At 44.9% G+C, this 22,818-nt stretch overlaps 1 protein-coding gene and 1 non-coding gene across 3 annotated transcripts; one reads left to right on the top strand and one right to left on the bottom strand.

Annotated features, from left to right (window-relative positions):
* Positions 1-3,484: 3,484 nt before the first annotated feature.
* Positions 3,485-8,362, bottom strand: ARL11 (ADP ribosylation factor like GTPase 11). Of its 2 annotated transcripts, XM_043892403.1 has the most exons (4): positions 8,077-8,362; positions 7,578-7,658; positions 6,723-7,286; positions 3,485-3,664 (listed from the first exon to the last, which is right to left on the bottom strand). In XM_043892403.1, the coding sequence occupies exons 3-4, from the start codon at positions 7,266-7,268 to the stop codon at positions 3,593-3,595; spliced, it is 618 nt and encodes a 205-aa protein (XP_043748338.1). In that variant the 5' UTR covers positions 7,269-7,286; positions 7,578-7,658; positions 8,077-8,362; the 3' UTR covers positions 3,485-3,592. The 2 variants fall into 2 exon arrangements, with proteins under 2 accessions (XP_043748338.1, XP_043748337.1); XM_043892402.1 differs by lacking the exon at positions 7,578-7,658 and having other exon boundaries at positions 8,077-8,358.
* Positions 8,363-14,594: 6,232 nt separating this feature from the next.
* Positions 14,595-14,667, top strand: TRNAE-UUC. Its single transcript has one exon. It is a non-coding gene; the product is annotated as a tRNA-Glu (tRNA).
* Positions 14,668-22,818: the final 8,151 nt, after the last annotated feature.

Below are 22,818 nucleotides of genomic sequence, written 5' to 3'. Positions count from 1 at the left end.
ACAGAACCTAACAGCCAGCCGGCTTCTCCGCCCCACCGCCCAGAGCTCTTGATTCCTGGGGATCACCTGATCGACCCGGAGAACTCAATCTTGTCTTCAAAGTGGTAGAAGGGGGCACCTCTGCAAGAGTTTGGAATGCTGGTTTAATAGAATTTCTCCCCAGGCAGAATAGTTGTTGTTAAGTCACTAAGTCGTATCCAACTCTTTGCAACCCCATGGACTGCAGCACGCCAGGCTTCCCTGTCCTTCACGTCTCCCGGAGTTTGCTCAGACTCATGTCCATTGAGTTGGTGATGTTATCTAACCATCTCATCCTCTGTCGCCCCCTTCTGCCTTCAATCTTTCCCAGACTCAGGGACTTTTCAAATGAGTTGGCTTTTCTCATCAGGTGGCCAAAGGATTAGGCCCACAGAATTTTGATCTTTTTCTGCTTGGATCATGACATTGTCCTTTTACACGCAGAAGCCCCGCTCAAAGTGTACGATGTGCTAAGTCGCTTCAGTGTCTGACTGTTTGTGGCCCTCTGGACTGTAGCCCACCAGGCTCCTCTGTCCTTGGGATTCTCCTGGCAAGAACACTGGAGTGGGTTGCCATGCCCTCCTCTGGGGGATCTTCCTCCCGCTCGCTCAGAGACTCTCCCATCTTGGCTCAGCCTCTGCAGCAAGAGGCGTGGCCTAAACAGGCTCATCATTCCTGCTGTCTGACTTGCATCTGTCTGTCTGCAGGGCGGGGGCTTCTGTGTGGGGCACCACTGGTCTTGAGTTGCATCAGGTGGGCTCTGAAGGAAGATGGGTCTTTATCGAGGCAACTGCACTACATGAGGAGAAGGCAATGGCAACCCACTCCAGGGTTCTTGCCTGGAGAATCCCAGGGACAGGGGAGCCTGGTGGGCTGCCGTCTATGGGGTCGCGCAGAGTCGGACACGACTGAAGCGACTTAGCAGCAGCAGCAGCAGCACTGCATGACCTGAGGTTGCAGCTGGGACGCTGGGGGTGGTGGAGGATGAGAAGGAAGGCAAGGTCCCGGCTCACCCATGTGCTCGGGAGGGGGGCCTGGCCCACTTCAGAGGACACAGCTGTCCCCAGCCCCAGAGGGAGGAGGCGAGTGAGGAGATCCGTGAGGATGGACAGACACAACCTGAAACTCAGCAGAACCAAACCAAAACCCAACTCCCATGGTTTGTAACTTTCACTGAAGGATTGCTTCTGTCCAAGAGGGGAGGGAGAAACATCAGAATCTGAGTCGGAGGGGCTCCCCTGACGCCTCACTGGTAAAGAATCCGCCTGCCAGTGCAGGAGACACGGGCTCAATCCCTAGTCTGGGAAGATCCCACCTGTCTTGGAGCAACGAAGCCACAACCGTTGAGCCTGTGCTCTAGAGCCCATGTTCCATAACTAGAGAAGCCCATGCACCGCAACTAGAGGGTGACCCCCACTCACACAACTGGAGAGAAGCCTGCACAGCAAGGAAGTCCCAGCACAGCCATAAATAAATAAATAAAATAAAAATCAGTGAGTCAGAGAGGGAGAAACTCAACCCATATTCAAAGGGGTAATCGGCTCTCCAACGTGAAATAAACCTCACTGTATACAGTGTTTGCCGAAAGAAAAAATTCATTTATATATAAGAAGCAATAGACATGTGCTTTTCAGCCACATCAGCTCCTGCACCTCCTTACTCCTGCTCATGGGTTAATGGAAGGCAGATGGATCTGAAACGTGTGGGTGATTTGAAACACGCAAAATACCTCTCCCATAACGAGAAGACCTTTTAAACAACAAAATAAAACAGAAGGCACAATTTGTTTTTTCCTAAGGTCCCCTGTGTTGTAGCTCTGTGATGTAAGTACATGTATATGTCCATATGTGTATCTGAGCAGAGGAGCAGGAGGGAAGCCCCTCTGTCTGCCCCCTCCACGTCCCTGGTGGGCTCTGGCCTGACTCAGGAGGGAAGGCAGGGGCTGAGGCCATCCTACTGGCCACAGACTGCCCCACCTTCCAGTTGCCAGCGGCCAGGAGAGTAGACTCCCCAGTCCTACCAGCCAGCGTTGACCTGTTGCCACTGTTGCTTCCAGTGGGCAAGGCCAGCTACCCTGTGGTCTTTAGGGAAGGTTCTAAAAGAAGATGGGGTTCCACCCTCCCTCCAGAGCCGCTGTGGTTGGAATGGAAGCAGGGGGAAAGATGGGAGACCTGGAGAAGGCAAAGCCAGCCACCACCTGTGTGCCCTAGGCCATCCTGGTCTCCTCTCAGCCTTTCCTGGGACCCTGGCAACACGGCAGATGGACCCTTTTCCACTATGGAGTCATAGTTCAGTTCAGTCGGTCAGTTGTGTCTGACTCTTTGTGACCCCATGAACTGCAGCACGCCAGGCCTCCCTGTCCATCACCAACTCCCAGAGTTTACTCAGACTCATGTCCATTGAGTCAGTGATACCATCCAACCATCTCATCCTCTGTTGTCCCCTTTTCCTCCCGCCTTCAATCTTTCCCAGCATCAGGGTCTTTTCAAATGAGTCAATTCTTCACATTAGGTGGCCAGAGTATTAGAGTTTCAGCTTCAGCATCAGTCCTTCCAATGAATATTCAAGACTGATTTCCTTTAGGATGGACTGGTTGGATCTCCTTGCAGTCCAAAGGACTCTCAAGAGTCTTCTGCAACACTGCAGTTCAAAAGCATCAATTCTTTGGGGCTCAGCTTTCTTTATAGTCCAACTCTCACATCCATACGTGACTACTGGAAAAACCGTAGCTTGGACTAGACGGACCTTTGTTGACAAAGTAACATCTCTGCTTTTTAATATGCTGTCTAGGTTGGTCATAACTTTTCTCCCAAGGAGCAAGGGTCTTTTAATTTCATGGTTGTAGTCACCATCTGCAGTGATTTTGGAGCCCCTAAAAATAAAGTCTGTCACTGTTTCCAATACTTACGGAGTCATAAGTATTCGGGTAAATTATAGTCAGAAATAATGTTTTAATATAGGCTATCATTGAACATTAAAAAAAAAAAGGAAATCCAAGTGGCAGAAATGAAGGGGGAAACCTATAGCCAAAGCAGTTTAGTGAAGCCTGGAGTCCAGGAGCATCTTAGAGAAGCCAAACCTAGATTCTAGGGACCGGTCTGTGGTCATAGCATCTGCATGGGGATGGGAGATGTGGCCTCACTCTTGTTTGGAGGGGAGAAAATTTTGCTCTGAGCTCAACAAAAAAGCAAGAGCATTAAAGTGGCACCCCTCTCTTAAAAGGGGATTGGAAAAGTCTGCTCACCAGCTCAGCCAGGCGTGTGGAAGCAAATGGTCTATCTTGGGATATGAATGCAAAGAAAAACAGTCGCCTGTCAGAAACTGCATCTCCAGGGAGGGCCTGGGCTGTGAATGAGTGGAGAGTTCAGATTGCTACTGCCTGGGTGGTCTGTGAGCCCCAAGCAGAGAAACTAACGTAATATCTGGTCTCAGACAATCGAAAGCCCCAGCATCTAGTAGACAGCTAATGGGAAACCCCTCTGTGTAGAAACCCTGTCACAACCCAGAGCACAAGGCAGTCACACAGGAAAAGCACACCCTGCTGAAGATGAGCTCACAATAAAAACAGGACAAATCACGTGCGGAGATGAGCTTCCATGAACAGAAACCAGCAGATACCTCCAGGGGGTCCCAGGTGTCCGAGGGTCTGCAGATAATGACACAGTGTGAACAGAGCTATAAACACATTCAGACCCAGCAGAGCCCAGCGGTTCTGACCCCTTCACAACCTGCTCCTCCCGTGTCCACCTTCTCAGTTCATTCCAATACCACCTGCTACATAGGCTCAAAACCTTGAGTGTCTTCAAGTTCTTCTGCTCTCAGCCTTTTCTCTTAGAAATGGCTCTCAGTGTTCTTGTCTTCTTCTCCCCTTCTCTGTGACTACGATGGGCATCCACTGGGGTTCCCTGCCTCTCCATTCCCACTGTTCCCACTTCTCTTTATTTCACCCCTACACTGCCACTAAATTAGCCTCTTAAATGGAAGCCAGACAGTTTCACTTCTCTGAGACCAACTCCTGATTATGAAAGTCTAAGCCTTCTCATGTGTGCGTGTTAGTCACTCAGTCATGTCTGACTCTTGGTGACTCCCTGGACTGTAGCCCATCAGGTTCCTTTGTCCATGGAATTCTCCAGGCAAGAATGCTGGAGTGGGTTGCCATTTCCTTCTCCACGGGATTTTCCCAACCCAGAGATGGAACCTGGCTCTCCCACATTGCAGGTAGATTCTTTACCGTCTGAACCACCAGGGAAGGCTTCTCAACTTGGATCTAAAATTTCTCTCCATTAAAAAAAAAAAATGTAGCATTTATTCATTTATTTGGCTATGCCAGGTCATAGTTTCAGCATGTGGGATCTAGTTCCCTGACCAGGGATTGAACCTGGGCCCGCTGCATTGGAAGCATGGAGTCTTAGCCACTGGACCAGCAGGAAAGTCCCTCCTTTTGGTTTTGTTTCCTGTTATAATACATACCACCTCTCACCCCCAACCTCCTGTTTCAGTTTTTTTTCTTTTCGGTTTTTTTTTTTTTTTTTGGCTTATTTGTCCTTCCTACACTGTCCCTCATGCCTCCAAACAATCTCTTTCCTCTGATAAGAGACTGCTCCCCCATCTCATCTGCCAATCAAATGTCAACCTTGGCTTAAACCTCCTAGAAGCACAATGTCGTGGAAGAATGCAGGCATCATCAAGGGCTAGAACATCTGGTTCAAATTCCAGAAGTGTCACTTAAGAGCCGTGCCTCAAGCAAGTCACAACCTCTCCGAGCCTCAGTGTCTAATTCTGTAAAATGGGAAGGATACCTACTTGGCAGAATTGGGAGACTTAGAGGTCATCTCTTGTAAGGGACTGAGCACAGAACAGGGCCCAGTACATGCACAGTAAACAGTAAGCTCCCATCCTCACCTTCATGGGAATCATGTCCTCTGCTTCCCCACCCAGAGCACCCTGAGCCTGGAGGCCTTGTTCCCTTTGTCTTTGCATCTTTGTACTTTCCTGTGTCCAACACAGGAAGTCTTGAAACACATTAACTGGCAAGAGGCGGAAAAAACCAGGCACATCTAAGCTGATGTTAGAAGGGGAGACTTTGGGTAGCGGGGCCTCTCAGACATCAGAGGGGTGTCGAGGGCCAGTTGCTATGTGTCACCCTACAGAGGGCAGAGCCACCGTCAGGAGCTCTTAGGAGGCTGACAGAAGCCCAAGAGGGAAAGAATATCCAACATTTAGAGCTGTTTAACACGAGAGCAGTTACCAAATGGAAGCAGCTTGCTATTAAAAAACTCAGATTATAGGAAGTATTCCTGGGTTGGATGAAGGATAAGACCAGATTGGTGCTTCTTACCTTAGGGAGTCATAGGTGCCTTTGAAAATCTAATGAAAGTTTCTGATCTTTTTGCAAATAATTTCAGGAGCTTCATGGCTCCTAAGTAAAAATCACCTGAAAACCCTTCTAGGATGCTATGTTCAACTTCCTCTTTCACTGTAAATAGTGAGAGGTACATTGCTGCTATACACATCTTCAGAATTCACGCCTCCCATCTGGAGGCCCCGCTTCGTATCTAAAACTCACTGCCCTTTGCCACAAATTCCATGCTCGACATATTTTTGATTAAATGAATGAATAAATGGATGAATGAAACTGATTAATCTGATCTTTAAGGGAATCTATACAAGAAAAAAGAGAAGGAAAACAGAAAACAATGAAGGGTTCTGGAAAAAGACCAGCACAGGATAACAAAAAGTTGGAGAAGGGCTGTGCATTCGTGCATTCATGCTTAGTCGCTTCAGTCATGTCTGAGTCTTTGCGACCCTAGGGACTGTAGCCCGTTGGGCTCCTCTGTCCATGGGATTCTCCAGGAAAGAATACTGGAGTGGGTTGTCATGCCCTCCTCCAGAGAATAACTAGTCAGGGTCAGAGAAGGTGATTGATTTTGGAAGGTCCAAGCTCCCGGCCTCTGTCCGGGGCTGAGTGCCCAGCCAACTTCTAACCCGAGATCCTTTGGAAGCAGACTTGACCCTGCTGGCCCTGATTGCTTGCTCTCAGAGGGTGGTGGCACTTGGGATGATTTAGGGGGCTACTAAGAACAATCATTCATAAGATCGTGAACATGTCCAAGTCTGATATTCTGATCTGATTTTGAAACCTCTTTCCCTCTGTGAATTTAGGTGTTAATTATTCTGCAGCCACTTGTTCTGTTATTAGTTTCTCAGTTTACACGTGGTAATGATGAGTTACTAAACGAATTATGTTGAGGTTTCTTTTTTCTTTGTTGTTGTTTAGTTGGTAAGTCATGTCCGATTCTCTTGAGAGCCTATGGACTGTAGCCCACCAGGCTCCTCTGCCCACAGGATTCTCCAGGCAAGAATACTGGAGTGGGTTGCCACTCCCTTCTCCAAGGGATCTTCACGACCCAGGGATTGAACCCACGTCTCCTGCATTGCAGGCAGATTCTTTGCTGCTGAACCACCTGGAATACTTAGAGTATCATTATTCCAAGAGTAGCTGATTTGCAACATAAACACCAGTGACAATAAGTCCAAAGACTTAAATATTGTGTCTAAGCCTAGGAGGGTTCCTTGTTTGATAAACAGAACTTGTGGTTCCCTCCAGGATTAGCTGGTGTTCCAGTCTGTAAGAGCAGAGAAGACAGGCTGCTCTGCCCGAATCAAGGCTCTCAGGTCTCCCGACGGCCGCCCCCTGCACCCACCTGGAGACTCGGGGGGCTGCGGTAGCTCAGGAGACGCCTCAGGGTCCCCAGGGCCTCAGGCAGCCCCTCGCCGGTGAGGGCACTGCAGGCCCGCAGCTCCCAGCAGAGCCCCGGAAACCTCCGCAGGCCCAGCCTGTCTCGGATCTTGGGCAGCGGCAGGGTGTGGGGTGCGTCCTGCTTGTTAGCCAGCACCAGGAGGGGGACGCCATCCAGGTGGGGGTCCTCCAGGACCTCCGTGAGCTCAGCCACTGCCTCGGGCAAGCGGGCCTCGTCTGTGCTGTCCAGCACGAACACGAGGACGGCCGTGCCCTCCAGGTAGTCCTTCCAGCTGGCCCTGAGCGGGCTCTGCCCCCCGACATCCCAGAGGGTGAGGCGCACCTGCCCCGGGGCCTCGAGAGGCTCCACGTTGAAACCCACGGTGGGCAGGGTCTCCACCAGCTGGTGGCCCTTCAGTTTGTACAGGAGCGTGGTCTTGCCGGCCGAGTCCAGGCCCATCATCACCACCTGGGCTTCTGCCTTGTGACTTCGGGAGCTCACAGACCCCATGGCGGCCACTGGCAGACCCTAGGGGAGAAAGGGTCGGAAGGAACACAAATCCATGTGGGCCACGGGAGAAGGGCCTCTACACCCAAGGTGATGTCCACAGTGTCATCTTTCAAACCCAGGTCTGGGCTTTGAAAGGGCAGGGAAGCAGGGCTGTGTGAGTCAGCATCAGCTGACCTATCTCTGGGGGTTGGGGTGGGGGGTGCCTGATGCAGAGAAGAGACCAGGGTCTCCCCCTGAAGACATGGAACGTCAGCTCCTATTCCTTGGTAGTTAAGGCAAGGAGGCAGAACCCACTTCTGTTAGACAAACCTGGTTGGGTGGAAGTGACTGAAGGGTGTCTTCGATTCTTGCTGGTCCGAGGCTCTGAGCCTCTGGTGTCCACCTGGAAGCCTAAACCCCAAGGGGAAGTTATCCCGGGGTCAGTGCCCTGAGAGAAGTGGGCAGGGGGCTGGTGGTGCCTTCTGCAGCCTTTGGAACCACCCCGCCCCCAGGACCAAGCTGCCACCCTGTTAACCGTGCCTATTTATAAATCCTGCTGACTGCAGACAAAGGAACCTCTCAGGGCAAAGTGGTTTCCTCCAGTGGCTTTCCGAGGTAAATCACCTCCAGAACACGACACACGTTTTTGAAGAATCTCAAGTGTTAAGACCAAGACTTGTCCCCGCCTTAAGTCCCAGGAAACCTTGGCTGGAACAGGGGAAGGGGCGTCTCAGGCCCAGGAACAGATTTCAGCTGCCCCGTGGAGGAAAATGAGACGCCCTCTGTTGAATCCTCAGGCCAGGGGTAGAAGCGTAAAAATGACAATTACCTCAGAGTTACTAGGCTGCGGCCCAAAGCTGCCCCTCTGGGTGGTCCTCCCGGGCCAGCGACTTTCAGTCCAGAGACGCTAGTATAGTGCGAGAGGATGGGGCCGCTTCCCCTTTTTCTGCTTCCTTCCCCGGGGGGCCGGGGGCGGGGCCGGCTCTGAGCCCCTCCCCCCCGGGGCCGGGGCTCCCGGAGCCGGGCCCCCTGCCCGGGCGGTGCCGCCAGGATGCCCGCCGCCCTTCAGCTCTGCACTCGGCCCGACGCAGCTCCGGGTCTCTGCCGCTCAGGCTCCGTAGGCAGGAGGGCGGGCGCCCGGCTTGGAACCGGGTCGTGTTCAGCTGCATCTCTCCTGCTCTTCCTCTCAGGATCTCAGATCCCTTCCATGCAGAAAGCTGAGAGCTGGACCTTTTCTTTCAGCTCATGCCTCCCTATGTTTCTGGTGCCTGGAGATTCTTTCGTTTGCTTGGAACCATATGTGCTAAAGAACTGCCTAAGTAGGATTAAAACAGTCTTAAAAAATAGGTCTAAAGTGTTGAAAGCAAACCTATATATATATAATATATATTAAATATATAAAATTATGTATAATTATTATAGATATATAATTTTATGGTTTATCTTATATGTGAAAGTGTGAAAGTGTTTAGTCACTTAGTTGTGTCTGACTCTTTGCAACCCCATGGACTGTAGCCCACCAGACTCCTCTGTCCATGGAATTCTCCAGGCAAGAATCCTGGAGTGGGTTGCCATTCCCTTCGCCAGGTTTAACCCAGGGGTTAAACCCGAGTCTCCAGCATTGGGGGCAGATTCTGTAACATCTGGGCCACCATAAATATATGCATATTTATAAAAATGAGTTTGAGCAAGCTCCAGGAGTTGGTGACGGACAGGGAAGCCTGGCGTGCTGCAGTCCATAGGGTCGCAAAGAGTCAGACATGACTCAGTGACTGAACTACTTCTACTATATTAAAATTAGAAGTTTAAAGTTTTATTAAAAAATTATAAAGCTGTGTTAATGTAGTTAAAATTAAGGACGATTAAGCAGCTTTCTTAATTTTTTTTTTTCCTGAACAGTGTCACTATGTTTTTCCCAGTAGAAATGATGCCCCCAGAAAATAGAATTTTCAAAACATTGGCCAGTCAGAAGCCCTTGCTCCTGTAGCAGATCCTGATTTGGATCTGGAGCGTCAGTGATTTGGCTGTCATAATGGGTGACAATTCTGCTTTCCGGCACATTCTTTCATTAAAATGTCAGGAGCCAAGCTGGGGGTTGTGATTCTCTCTTTTTTTAAAAAATTCATTTATTTTTATTAGTTGGAGGCTAATTATTTCACAACATTGCAGTGGGTTTTGTCATACATTGACATGAATCAGCCATGGTCTGTCATCTTATCAATGAAGAAACAGGCTCAGACGGGATAAATAATTCGCTCATGATCTTGCTGAGGTTTATAATTCATCTCTTTCTCTTTTTTCACATGGTGTTACTCACCAAGGAAGTGCTTTGTAAATGGTAAGCATCTTATTGTGATTACTGGTATCATCAGGCTGCTATATTTAATAGGAGGAAGCAACTGGGAAAAATCAGAAACCTAGGCAGCACTGTGTTGTTGAGGGTACTGTTGTTTTGTTCTTTTGTGAGTCTGTGGTTGTGGCTTCTGTGGTCCTGCATGGGCTGTGTGTGTGTGGTAAGAGGTACCACACCTTCCTTTTATCAGAAAGGAAATATTCCCCCAAAGCCTCCTAGTCAGTTCTCTCTAATATCTCGTTGTCCGAGAGAATGAAATGACTTGGTTTGGCCAGGCAGGGTTCACCTCTGAACATACTGCCTCCATTTCTCAATAGCTGAATAAAGTTGCACTATTCTAAGCAAGAAGGAAGTGAGAACACTGTTCGGTGGGCAGCAGTGTCTACGGTATTTCCCAGCATTCCCTGGTAGTAGGTTGTCTCCTTATAGCACATGCTTTCTTCCAAGATTGTCTTTAACGAGAATTAACAGTGTGTGTGTGTGTGTGTGTGTGTGTGCACGCACACACGCACACACACACAATGCTGTGGGCATGCCCCAAGTGCTCATACTTGGTTGCTTAAGTAGCTCGGTAGTCAAGTCCAAAGATAAGAAATCAGAGGAAATGCTGCAGTAATTCTTGCTTGCTGTCTAGCAAATGAGAGAGAGCAGAAGAGCGAGCCTGGAATCATGAGGCACCTTCATATAGTAGGAAGAAGGCAGGTTGACGAACTAGAGATCTGAATTCGAGCCCCAGATCTGTTGCTTCTTACCTGTGTTGCCTTGGGTCAGTTATTTAATCTTTCGGAACCTCAGTTTTCAAATCTGTAAAGCAAAAAGGTAGGACTAGGTCATTTCTGAATTTCATTCTGCTTCAATATTCTATAAATATAATGCGATTTTTATAACTTTTTATTTTACATTGCTGTGTAGGTGGTTAACAATGTTGTGATATTTTCAGGTGGAGAGCAAAGGAACTCAGTCAGATATATGCATGTTACCATTCTCCCCCAGATTCCTCTGACATCCCAGCTGCCACACAACAGGTTCAATGCAACACTTTATTGAGCAGCTATGAGCAGTGCTCTGTATAGTCTATCAGGTTTGTTTGGGTTTTTTTTTTTTTTTTGGCTGCACTGCTCAGCATGTGGAATCTTGGTTTCTTGACCAGGGCTCGAATCTGGGCCCTTGGGAGTGAAAGCATCCTAACCACTGGACCATCAGAGAATTCCCCAATTAAAAAAATAAATCTTTCAAAATGCATCTGCATGCTTTATGAATGGGAGAGGTCAACATTACTCATGCTTATGGAGACTAGGATATCATATAATAGAATTAGATATAGAGTATAATACTGTAGACTCTTTAATGTCTGTATTTAGCATTACACCTTCAAGTTATTATCACTTTGGCTGACTTGTGTTTTACATTTAGAGTACAGCTCATCTTCCAGACCTTTTCCATGTTTCTAGTTTCCATTTTACTGAAAACACCATCTCTCCACCATGGTGGAGCTGGGGGAAATTTTTGTGCCTATGTCTCTTTGCTCTCTTTCTCTGGCTCTGAACAGAAATAGTATCTTGGCAGTGGATCTTTGTCACTTAAAAAACACACAGGAAAAGGAAACAGCAGTGGGTGATCTGCTTTTTGAAACTGTGAGAAAGATATGAAGAATGTTAGCTTCGCACTCAAACTCCTTCAGCTTCTGCTTTTACAATATTTGCAGGAAGTTTCCTGACACTACAGGGGGAAAAGACACAGTGGCCAGAGGCTGTCTTGGGAAAAACTCAGGAAGGCTAATGTGGAAGCCAAGAGAGACATGTGTGATGAGCTTGAGCCGTGGTCTAAACAGGAACTGATGACAGGGAGGTTTTGCTACTTTTATTCCAAGGTTGTTTTAATATGCAAAGTAGGTCATTGGCAGGAGCTGCTATTCAATCAGCCACATTTCCTGAACTGGAGAGTGTATTTTTAGTTGGCAGGAAAAAAATCACTTGATTAGGAAGGAGTGTGGAAGGTCACTTCTCAGAAACTCCAATCAGCACTTGAGACTTTTCTCCATTTCCCAGATGACTTCCTGTCACTCTGGGCAGCAAGCAGCAAAGTGTTTACTTTGATTTTCTTCTTTTTATTAAAAAGTATTATATAAGTGATGATGAATATATTTTTCTGTATGAGAGCCAAACAATATAAAAGTCTACCAGGTGAAGTTCCTAAGTTCAACCCCCAAATCACTACTCCCCTTCTCACAGATCATTAGAATCCACTGTTCGAGGTACATTTTTGCAGTTATCTTTCTATGATATGCTTATGTATTTTGGAGCACACGTCTATTTTATTATTTATTTTTGTTTGGTTTGGTCTTTTTTAAAATGTAATTGTGATGTCTGTAACTTATTTATTTCATCTAACAGTGTTTCTGTGATTTCTCCATGTTGGTACATGTATCTAATTATATACTAGTTAGTCCATATACCTAGTTGTCTACCTAATTTTCTTCTGTAATTATTTTAAATAAGAATTTATTAAATACTGAGAAGTTTGTAAGAAGTATAATACTAAAATGCAGGAGAAATTATGTGACTCTGAGATTTGCTTGTCAAAGGAGAAGAAGTAGCTTGGAATATAAATATAACAAGATTGGCCATAAATTGAAAATTGTTGAAGCTAGGTAGATCGGGGGTATACTGTATTAGTCTTTGCATTTTGCATACATTTGAACTTTTCCATAGTAAAATATAAAAAAGAATAGAAGAGGTATAAATTATATATAAAATGATGTAAGAGATATAAAACCTCTGATTCTGCCATAGCTCAGAAGCTTCTGGGACCTTGTCACGTCTCACAGTTTTTTCCTGCAAGAATTTGAAAGTTGCCCTCGCTGGGAGCCTTGTTACCTGGACAGATGCAAATTGCCATTGCCTTACCCTCACTGTGCTTTGTATGTGCAACCCTGAACACACCCAGCATAGTCACTCATATACGTACTCACACCTCAAAGGAAACATCTTCCTAAACTGAGGTTTTTTAAAACAGAGTTATCACTGATTAAGTCCCTCGCCTGTATCATACATGATATCTATATTAGTTTATGAAACAAGTGCAGACCTCACTAAGAAGGAACATAGATGAGGGCTCCCAGGGAAAGATGAGCTATGGAGTTTCTGAACCTGACTTGAGCTCCCTTGGGAGTTTTGTAAGAGCCCCTTCTGGGGCAACTGGTGGGCACAGCCCTTCTTGGGAAGCATACGGCTCACTGTGGTTGGGGTAGCTGGCAGGCCTTACGTGTGGGCCAGTACTGGTTATCCGTGGTCACTCGGAATGGACGCTGTATAGTTTTCATTCTCAGGAGCTGGTGAATCAGAATGCCTCTTGGCATGTGTTCTCAGGGGGTGTCCTCAGCTGATCCTGGCTGCAGGGCAGGGAGAGAAGAGGGGAGAGACTTCATCAGCATGCATTCAAGGCCTAGCAGATCCAGACGCAAATCTGAGCCAGGGTGGCCTGGGAGCATTTTCCTCCAGGTAAAGAGAGTGTGATGACTGCAGAGAGCTTGATGGGAGCAGCCCTCTCTGAGCCTCTTAAGTAACGCCACCTCGGTTGAAATGGGTCGCTCTCCACATGGTCCGCACAATCTCTGTGAGATCCCCTTGACCTCACTCCAGTGTTGATCTCTGCTTTGGATTCTAGGTTTTCCCCTTTATTGGGTCACTCTGTTGTCTTGATGGAGCACGTTTTCTTGGATGCGTGGGAGGTACCATTTTATGAGAACTTGAATCTCTGAAACTGTCTTTATTTTACTCTAGCAACCCATTTGACTGTGTGTCAATAGTTATGAAAGTCTAGGATGGAGTTATTTCCTCTCAGGACTTTGTATTTTCGGGGTTTTTTTTTTTTTTTTGGCCACATTGTATGGCATGTGGAATCTTAGTTCCCTGATCAGGGATCAGACCTGTGCCCCTTGCATTGGAAGCACAGAGTCTTAACCACTGGACCACCAGGGAAGTCCCCTTCTTAGAACTTTGAAGGCATTGCTTCTTTGTATTCCGGCATCCACTGTCACTGTTGAGAACCTGAAACCAGACTGACTCTTGATCCATTAAGTGTGACCTTGATCCATTAAGTGTGACTTTTTTTTCTCTGGAGATTCATAAAATCTTCTCTTTGTTCCAGGAATTCTAAGATTTCATAGTCATGTGTCTTGATATGAGTCTCTTTTCATCCATTACGTTGGAAACTTAGCAGTTGCTTCTCTCTGCTACCTACTCCTAGAAGTAAGTCACTCTCAGTTATGGGACATCTTCTTGATTCTCCTCTCCAGTTTTTATGTCTCTTGCTGGAAATCCTATTATCTAGTAGTTGAGCTCTGACTTACTCTCTAATTAAAAAAAATATTTCCTTTTCTACACCTTTGCTTTTTTTTTGGCTGCACCACGTGGCATTGGGAATCTTAGGTCCCTGACCTGGGATGGAACCTGCATTCCCTGAAGGGGAAGCTTGGAGTCTTAACCACAGGACCACCAGGACAGTCCCTTACACCTTTACCTTTTCACTCTACTTCCCGAAAGGTTTCTTCAACATTATCTTTTAACCCTTCTGTTACATTTTTTGGTTTCATCTATGATTTTTAAAAATATTTTCAAGGGCTCATTTTTTGTTCTCTGAATTTTTAAAAATAGCGCGCTTATTTTGCATCATCTCTCTGAGTTTCCATGGAACCAAGCAGAATGACAACAGGAGACCCTGAATCAGAAGACAAATGTGGTAACAACCAGAGGGGTCATGTTTTTATTTTTTGAGTTGGGGTCTGATTCCTTCAAGGCAGCATGCAATCTGTTTCCTAGCAGGGAGCTTGCTTCTCCCTGGATCCTTTTTGCCACTTTGGAGCAGAATGCGGTCTTGTCAGTGTGCACAATAATTACATGGGGACCAAGGGAAGGAGCACAGAACACTCACCCACGTAGCCCGTATGGTGGGCTATTAGAAAAGTCTCAATAATTATAAAAGAATTGGGGGCTTCCCTGGTGGTCCAGTGGTTAGGACTCTGCACTTTCACTGCTGAGGGCCTGGGTTCAGTCCCCACTCTGGGAACTAAGATCCCACAAGTTGTGCCTTGCGGCCGAGAAAAAGATGATAAAAGAATTGAAATCACCCTGAGTATACTCCTTAGTGTGACCACAGGGGAATTAAGGTAGCATTCCAGGTGGTTAGTGGTAAAGAATCCACCAGCCATCGTTCAATCCCTGGGTCGGGAAGATCCCCTGGAAAAGGAAATGGTAACCCACCCCGGCATTCTTGCCTGGGAAACCCCGTGGACAGAGGAGCCTGTCGGGGCTACAGTCCATGGGGTCACAGAAGAGTTGGACACAACACAGCGATTGAACAGCAATAAGAAAGTAATGGGCCGATAGTAGAAAAGCACCTCCCTGCATTTTTGGAAATTAAATAACACACTTCTGGGACTTCCCTGGGAGTGCAATGGATAGGAATCTGCCTGCCACTGCAGGACACATGAGTCTGATCCCAGATCTAGAAAGTTCCCACCTGCCGAGGAGTAACTAAGCCCCAGCACCACAACTTCTGGGACTGTGCTTGTGAGCCTACAAGCCACAGCTACAGAAAGCCACGAGCCCCAGAGCCTGTGCCCAGCAACAAGAGAAGCCACCTCATTGAGAAGCCCATGCACCACAACGAAGAGTAGCCCCTGCTTGCTGCAACTAGAGAAAAGCCCGCGCAGCAATGAAGACCCAGCGCAGCCAAAAATAAATAAATGCATTTTTTAATGGAAAATAAATAAGTAACATACTTCTAAAAAAACCATGGACCACCTCAGAAATTGCAAAAGAAATTAGAAAATATTTTGAGCCAAATGAAATACAATGTATTAGGATTTGTGGGTTACAGCAAAAGCCTTAGAGAACTCTTACGCTTAAATGCTTATATTAGAAAAGATGTACAAATCAGTGATCTGAGTGCCGATCTCGAGAGAAAAAAAGAAAAGCAAGCTAAATACAAAATAAGTAGGAGGAATAATAAAAGAAGAATGGAAATCAATTAAATGGAAAAAACAGAAAATTGAGAAAGTTGAAAAGATTAATAAAGTCAATAAAGTCAATTGCTGATAAGGCTGATGAAGAAAAAACAAAATTATGAGGAATGAAAAAAGAGACATCACTGTAGATTTCAGACATGAAGAGGACTGATGAAAAATTTTTTTGATTTATTTTTAATTGAAGGATAATTGCTTTACAGTGTTGCATTGGTTTCTGCCATACATCAACATGAATCGGCTATAGGTATAGATATGCCCCTTCCCTCTTGAACCTCCCTCCCACCCCCTCCCACCCCTCTAGGTTGTTACAGAGCCCTGGTTTGAGTTCCCCGAGTCATAGAGCAAATTCCCACTGGCTGTCTATTTACACGTGGTACTGTACATGTTTCCATGCTTTCTTTCTCCTTCCCTGATGTGTGTCCACAAGTCTGGGTTGTCTATGTCTGCGTCTCCATTGCTGCCCTGCAAATGGGTTCATCCTTCTGGATTCCATATATCTGTGTTAATATATATTTGTCTTTCTCTTCTGACTTACTTCATCCTGTATGATAGGCTCTTGGTGCATCCACCTCATTAGAACTGACTCATATGCTTTGATGAGGAGAATATTATGGACAACCTTATGCCAATAAAATCAACAACTTAGATGAGTTGAATAAATACTATTTAATGAATAAGCTATCTTTTTTTCCTGGCTAACTTAAATATCACCTCTATTGTATTGTAATTCATGTATTGACATGTAAGCGTGGATTTGAATGTTTCTGCCTTCTGTATTCCATTCCATCATTTGATTTGTTCCAAGAGCCAGAGTTCCAGGGAACAAGTAGGCAGCTGCATCACGCTTTCTAACCCAGCCTGAGAAGTCACAGTAGGCCACTTCTGCTTTTTATTGGTTACAAGCAGATCATAAGCCTATCCAATTTCCAAGCGAGGATTCACAAACTCCATCTGTCCATGGGAGAGGTATAGAAACATTTGTGGCTTTTTTTTTTTTTAATCCATGCTATCTTTAGTGGTAATACATCTAATGTGTTCCTTCAGTATAATATTTTCTGTCAGTTTTGCACAAATATCCTTTTAGTAAAAAATTGAGGACCTCTCAGATTAGATTATGGTCAGATATACACATGGAAATGGTTATCATTTGTTTTTCTCATAGAGAAGTAAGCATAATTCACAGAGAATAGGTTTTGTAATAATCTTGTTTATTCATTTTTGGCTGTGCTGGGTCTTTCTCTAGTTGTGGCACGTGGGGGTTCCTCGCCAGCTCCGGTGCTCAGGCTCCTCATTTCGGTGGCTTCTGCTGCGGAGCACGTGCTGTAGGGACACAGGCTTCAGAAGTTGCAGCTCGTGGGCTCAGTAGTTGTCGCTCGCTGGCTCTAGGGCGTGCAGGCTTCAGTATATGTGATGCATGGGCTTAGTTGCTCCAAGGCATATGGGACCTTCCCAGACCAGGGATCAACCCCTGCATTGGCAGCCCAATTCCTACCCACTGTACCACCAAGAAAGTCCTAAACAACTTTGGATATAATTTTTTAGATATCTCTTTTATTTTGATAAATGCAGGGAGGAGGCAGGGAAATGTCTCCCTGGCGAGTTACAACATATAAAGCTCGTATATTGCTAAAACTCTAGGAAATGGTGAACTCTGTCTAAATTCTGACACTCATTCTTCCTAGGGATGTTTTATCCATATTCAGAGAGTCTTTAGAAATCCCCATTGCCTGATCGGGAATTCTGTCTTCTAATCTGGCTCATTGATTCACTTCTGAGTTGTTGCTGTTGTTCCCTTGCTAAATTGTGTCTGACTCTTTGTGACCCCGTGGACTGTAGCGCCCCTGGCTTCCCTGTCCTTCGTCATCTCCCAGAGTTTGCTCAAACCCAAGTCCATTGAGTTGGTGATGCCATCCAACCATCTCATCCTGTTGTCTCCTTCTCCTCCTGCCTTCAATCTTTCCCAGCATCAGGGTCTTTTCTAGTGAGTCGGCTTTTTGCCTCAGGTGGAGCAGACTGAGATAAATCTTCCTAGTTGTTAAATTTGTTTGTTTGTGAACACCAAAGTAAGTAATCCTCTTGTGAGAATGCCTAGGCCACGTTTTAAAACTTGGTCACCCCTGTAGCAGGATCAGAAATATTGCAGTGGTTTTTAGAACTGGATGAAGAAATGTATCCTGAAATTAAAAATTACTTAAACCTATAGCATGGACAGAGCTGAGTGTGCATTTCTTATCAAAAGCATCATCAAATCTAGGTTGGTTAAATAAACTAGAAGCAACACAGTAAATGGGAATAAGCATTTAACAAATGTTGAGCTTTGGCGCACACCACACGGTGGCAGGCTTACTCTGTGTTATGTTTCCTGTTCATGAAGCAAATCTCAATGTTTGGATTTAACTCCAGGAAACCTCATCTTCTAGGAAGTTAACTTTTAGAAAGAATGGCATAAGTTACTGGTTTGTCAAGACTATGTTTTCTTATAAAATGTTCTTTACAACCTTCAACAGGACATTCTGCCTCGAGATCTCAACTTCTTCATCACTAAAAGTATGGGTTTGGATTACTTACAGTTCTAAAGTCATCCTTTTATTTTTTTTAAGTCTTCATTGGATTTATTACAATATTGCTTCTGTTTAATGTTTTAGGGGGGGATGGTTTGGCCACTAGGCGTGTAGAATCTTAGTTCCCTGACCAGGGATCTGACCTGCACCCCCTTGGAAGGCTAAGTCTTAACTGCAGGACCACTAGGGAAGTTCTAATCAATTGCCTTTTAAACAAATTTAGATACCTTTTTTATTTTGATAAACTCAGGGAGAGGGCAGGGGAATGTCTGCCCTTTTATAACCTCTCTTAGAACTAAAAGAAAACCTAAACACTCTTAATTTCATCCATATTGCAGTTAACTTGATAAGGAATATGGCTTTTCAGTTAGATTGCCTAGATTTGAATTTGAGTTTGTCATTTATACCGTTCATGGGGTTCTCAAGGCAAGAATACTGAAATAGTTTGCCATTCTGGAAACAGTGACAGACTTTCTTTTCTTGGGCTCCAAAATCACTGCAGACAGTGACTATAGCAATGAAATTAAAAGATGCTTGCTCCTTGGAAGAAAAGCTATGACTATCCTAGACAGCATATTAAAAAGCAGAGACATTACTTTGCCAACAAATGTCCATCTAGTCAAAGCTACGGTTGTTCCAGTAGTCATGTATGGATGTCAGAGTTGGACCATAAAGAAAGCTGAGCGCCAAAGAATTGATACTTTTGAACTGTGGTGTTGGAGAAGACTCTTGAGAGTCCTTTGGACTGCAAGGAGATCAAACCTGTCAATCCTAAAGGAAATCAGCCCTGAATATTCATTGGAAGGACTGATGCTGAAGCTGAAACTTCAATACTTTGGCCACCTGATTGGAAGAACTGACTCATTGGTAAAGACCCTGATGCTGGGAAAGAATGAAGGTGGGAGGAGAAGGAAGAGGATGAGATGGTTGGATGGCATCACCGACTTGATGGATTAAATGGGGGGAAATGTATGGATGGCAGAGACTGGGCAAACTGTTTATTAAATCATTCTTCTTCTTCCTGGGTAACCAGCTAAGCCACATTTCACATCATCACCTGCAGTTAATTGTGGTCGTATGACCGCATTCTGGCTAGTGGCTAGTAGAATGTAAGAGGAAGAGGTTCCTGCTACTTCTAGGCTCAGTTCACAAAAACCTCCCATTGTGATCTTCACTATTCTTTCAACTTCTGCAATTTCCCTGGAAACTACTTCTTAAAGATGGCAGAGCCATCACCTTTAGGAAAGGGAAGGGAGCTTGGTCCTGAAACTGGGCATGGAGGAGAGCTTCATGCCTATTACCAACACTCATTATGGACTTTACGTGAGTGAGAAATAAACCTTGATTTTGTTAAGCCACTGATATTTATCTAATATGGCAGCTGTCATTAACTAAAATAGCACTTAAAGCACTATCACAATACCTGCTTAATTAATATTAGATATTATTAGTATCATGACTCTTAATAATATAGACCAAGTGGACTCAGGGGAGGAAGGGGAAGGTTCTTCTGGAAAATGTCTTTTCTTGACTCTAACACTTTGTGATATTTTAATGCTTTTGCTCATGCCTATTCCCAGTTTTCTCTAATGAAATGACATCTATCTTGAAGTCCAGATCAAATTTCACATATTCAGTCATAGACTTCCAAGACATCCTGGTTGGAAATGATCCTAGTTACACTGAACTGTAACATTTATACAATCCAAGCCTCTTCACCTTTGCTGTCTGCCGGGAGCCAGCACATGAGATCTCACCCATGACAAGGTCATGAGGAGAAGGCCTGACAAGCAAGGCAGATCAGGACTTCAGGAATTTCAAAAAGCTGCCCCGGCACTCACCTTAAAGATGATCTCTGTCTTTCTGATGCTTGCTATATTAGACTACTCCCTAATTTCTGTGACACAGGTAGAAGGCCTTCCCTGATCTCTCTCCAAACAGAATCAACTTAGAACTTTAATCAACATGTCCCCCGGACGGCAGTATCCTATAAGATTATCAGGGATGAAAGGAGTGTTTCAATTTAGACCCCTTTGCTGGCATTCTAGCCTGCTTGGCAAATGTGTACTAATGTACATGACTGCTCACAACACCTTAATCATGAACAGCATAAAGAACCTGATCTCACTAAAGGCCCTAATAGGCACAGAGCCCTTTGGGGGGTGAGGAAGCCCTATTAGAGAACACAAAAATATTATTTTAAAAGTGGTTAGAATTGTTCATTTTAACCAGGAATGCTAAACAGGGGCTGCCTCACCAGAGCTGCAGAGTCTTTGTGTTGTAAACCTTTTAGATAAATTCAGCTAATAACTTCTGCAAAAGGACTAACCTTTGTGTTCATTAAAGAATAGATTACAGGAAAACAGCTTTGCATTCACCTAGGTCATAAAATGTCAATAGGCCCCGAGGCCAGAAGATAATGTATAAGACACTCACAAAGAAGTTACTGGAAACACCCTGGTTTCCTGAGGGACAAGCTGATGTAATGTTAAACTTTCTTCCCCTTAAAAATGTACTAACTTAGAATATAAAAGCGACAGTAAGAAATAAAGATTTGTCAGACTCTACTACACCCCTCCCAGTCTGGTCTCTGTCTCTGTCTCTGTCTCTGTCTCTCTCTGTCTCTCTGTCTCTCTCTCTCTCTCTCTCTCGCTGATGCCGTTCATCCTGAGGGTACCCCTGGATCCTGTTGAGGCTGGACCCCAGCAGCTGTCTTCTACAGTAGGATGGCATTACCGACTCAATGGACATGAGTTTGAGTAAACTCTGGGAGTTGGCCATGGACAGGGAGGCCTGGCGTACTGCAGTCCATGAGGTCGCAAAGAGTCAGAAACGACTGAGCAGCTGAACTGGACTGAACAGTAGGTTTGACATTCCTGGCGGCCCAGTCAGTAAAGAATCCACCTGCCAATGCTGGAAATATGGGTTTGATCCTTGGGTCAGGAAGATCCCTGGGGAAGGAAATGGCGACCCACTCCAGTGTTCTTGCTTGGGAAATCCCATGGACAGAGGAGCCTGGTGGGCTACAATCCACAGGATCACATAAAGTCAGACACGGTTTACTGACTGAACCTCCACCACCACAGTAGAGTTTATTTTCAGGTGGGTTTATATAGCTTGCTTCTCCCTAATTAGACTATAAACTACCTGGTAAGAGAGACTGTGTTTTTCTGCGGGGAGCAGCCTGAACCAAAAGGCTGGCTCTGGGAGCTGCCTTGATCCTCAAGGGTCTGTTCGCAGACATAGCTCTCTGTCCCGCCACCCCTCTCTGGAATTTATTATCCAAGTTAAATCTTAACAGAACATTAGCAAGCCTTGAATGCACACATGACGCAGATGGATAGCCTTTCACGACCACCCTTAAGATAAACGGGATGCCTTTCTTATCCCTTGATGTTATCAGAGAGTTCTGGTGATTGTTATCTCAAAGTGATGTATATGGAAAAATATTTTAAATATTTTCTCTTCTGAAGATTCTCTTCTTGGTTTAGTATAAATGTAACCCTGAGAAATAAAGAATCATCGCTGACTGCAGCGATCCTCTCCACCCCATCTGTTCTGTGTCTTTTTTTCTTAGCCTAAAGGAAAGCGTCGTGTTGCTCGCTGAAATCTTCCGGCTGGCCCGGCATTTTTCCTCTTTTTTTTTTTATTTTGTATTGCCACCAGAAAAGAGTATTGTGCAAATAGTTATTGATACTTGACTCTTTGGTAAAAAAAAAAAAAAAAAAAAAGCCCCAAATAGTATATGAGATTCCCTCCAGCATTTTTTTTTTTTCCTTTTGGCCACTGTGCAGCATGTGGGATCTTAGTTCCTGGACCAGGGATGGAACCTGTGCCCCCTGCATTGGGAGCACGGAGTCTTAACCACTGGACCACTAGGGAAGTACCCCTCCCCAACATTTTAGTATGTATCTTTCATGGAGTTTTATAAAAATGGAGAACAACAACTGAGCACTCACTCATCGCTGGGGGACAGTAGTGGCAGATGTGGGTATTTTATGGTCAGTGGTTTTGGTTAGAGGAAATTTATAAAGAATACATTGGTGCCTGATTTTCCATTTTGAAACAAGGATGATTTTATATATACTACCAGTTAAACTTATTTTGTTTTTTTTGTGTGACGGAGTTTGCTCATTTTTTCTTTTTTTCATATTTGCTTAAGATGTTTTCCTTAAAAATTTTAAAAGTTATAGGTGAATTTAACATTGTATATGCATCATAAGGAACTTAGAATATTTAACTCTGAATTTGCCTTTCATCTTCAATTTGATTGCTATGTAATATCCTAGTTTCACCCTGTCTTATCCTCTAAAAGTTAGTAATTTTTTACAAGTATTGTTTACTTAGATTTACCAATGTAATCTACTAATTTCTTTGCTCATTATTGATTCTTGTATTCAAATCCTTCCTCCTCAGTTTATTTTTTCTTCTTTTTGCAAGGGTCTGTGAGTGGAAAATTTGCTTAGTCTTAATTTGAAAATGTCTGTAGTTTTTTTATCTTTATTATCTCCCTCCTTACTGTCAATTATCCCCTCTGAATGTTCAGGCGACTTACCCAATGGAAGGACTCAGATTCTCAAAACTCATGAGTTCCAGTTACTGTTTATCACAGCCTTCTCAGGCTGAACC

The sequence above is a fragment of the Cervus elaphus genome, chromosome 30 (genome assembly GCF_910594005.1).
Source record: "Cervus elaphus chromosome 30, mCerEla1.1, whole genome shotgun sequence".
Taxonomy (NCBI): domain Eukaryota; kingdom Metazoa; phylum Chordata; class Mammalia; order Artiodactyla; family Cervidae; genus Cervus; species Cervus elaphus.
Note: the sequence above shows the minus strand (reverse complement) of the source record. Positions and strands in the feature narration are given on the sequence as shown.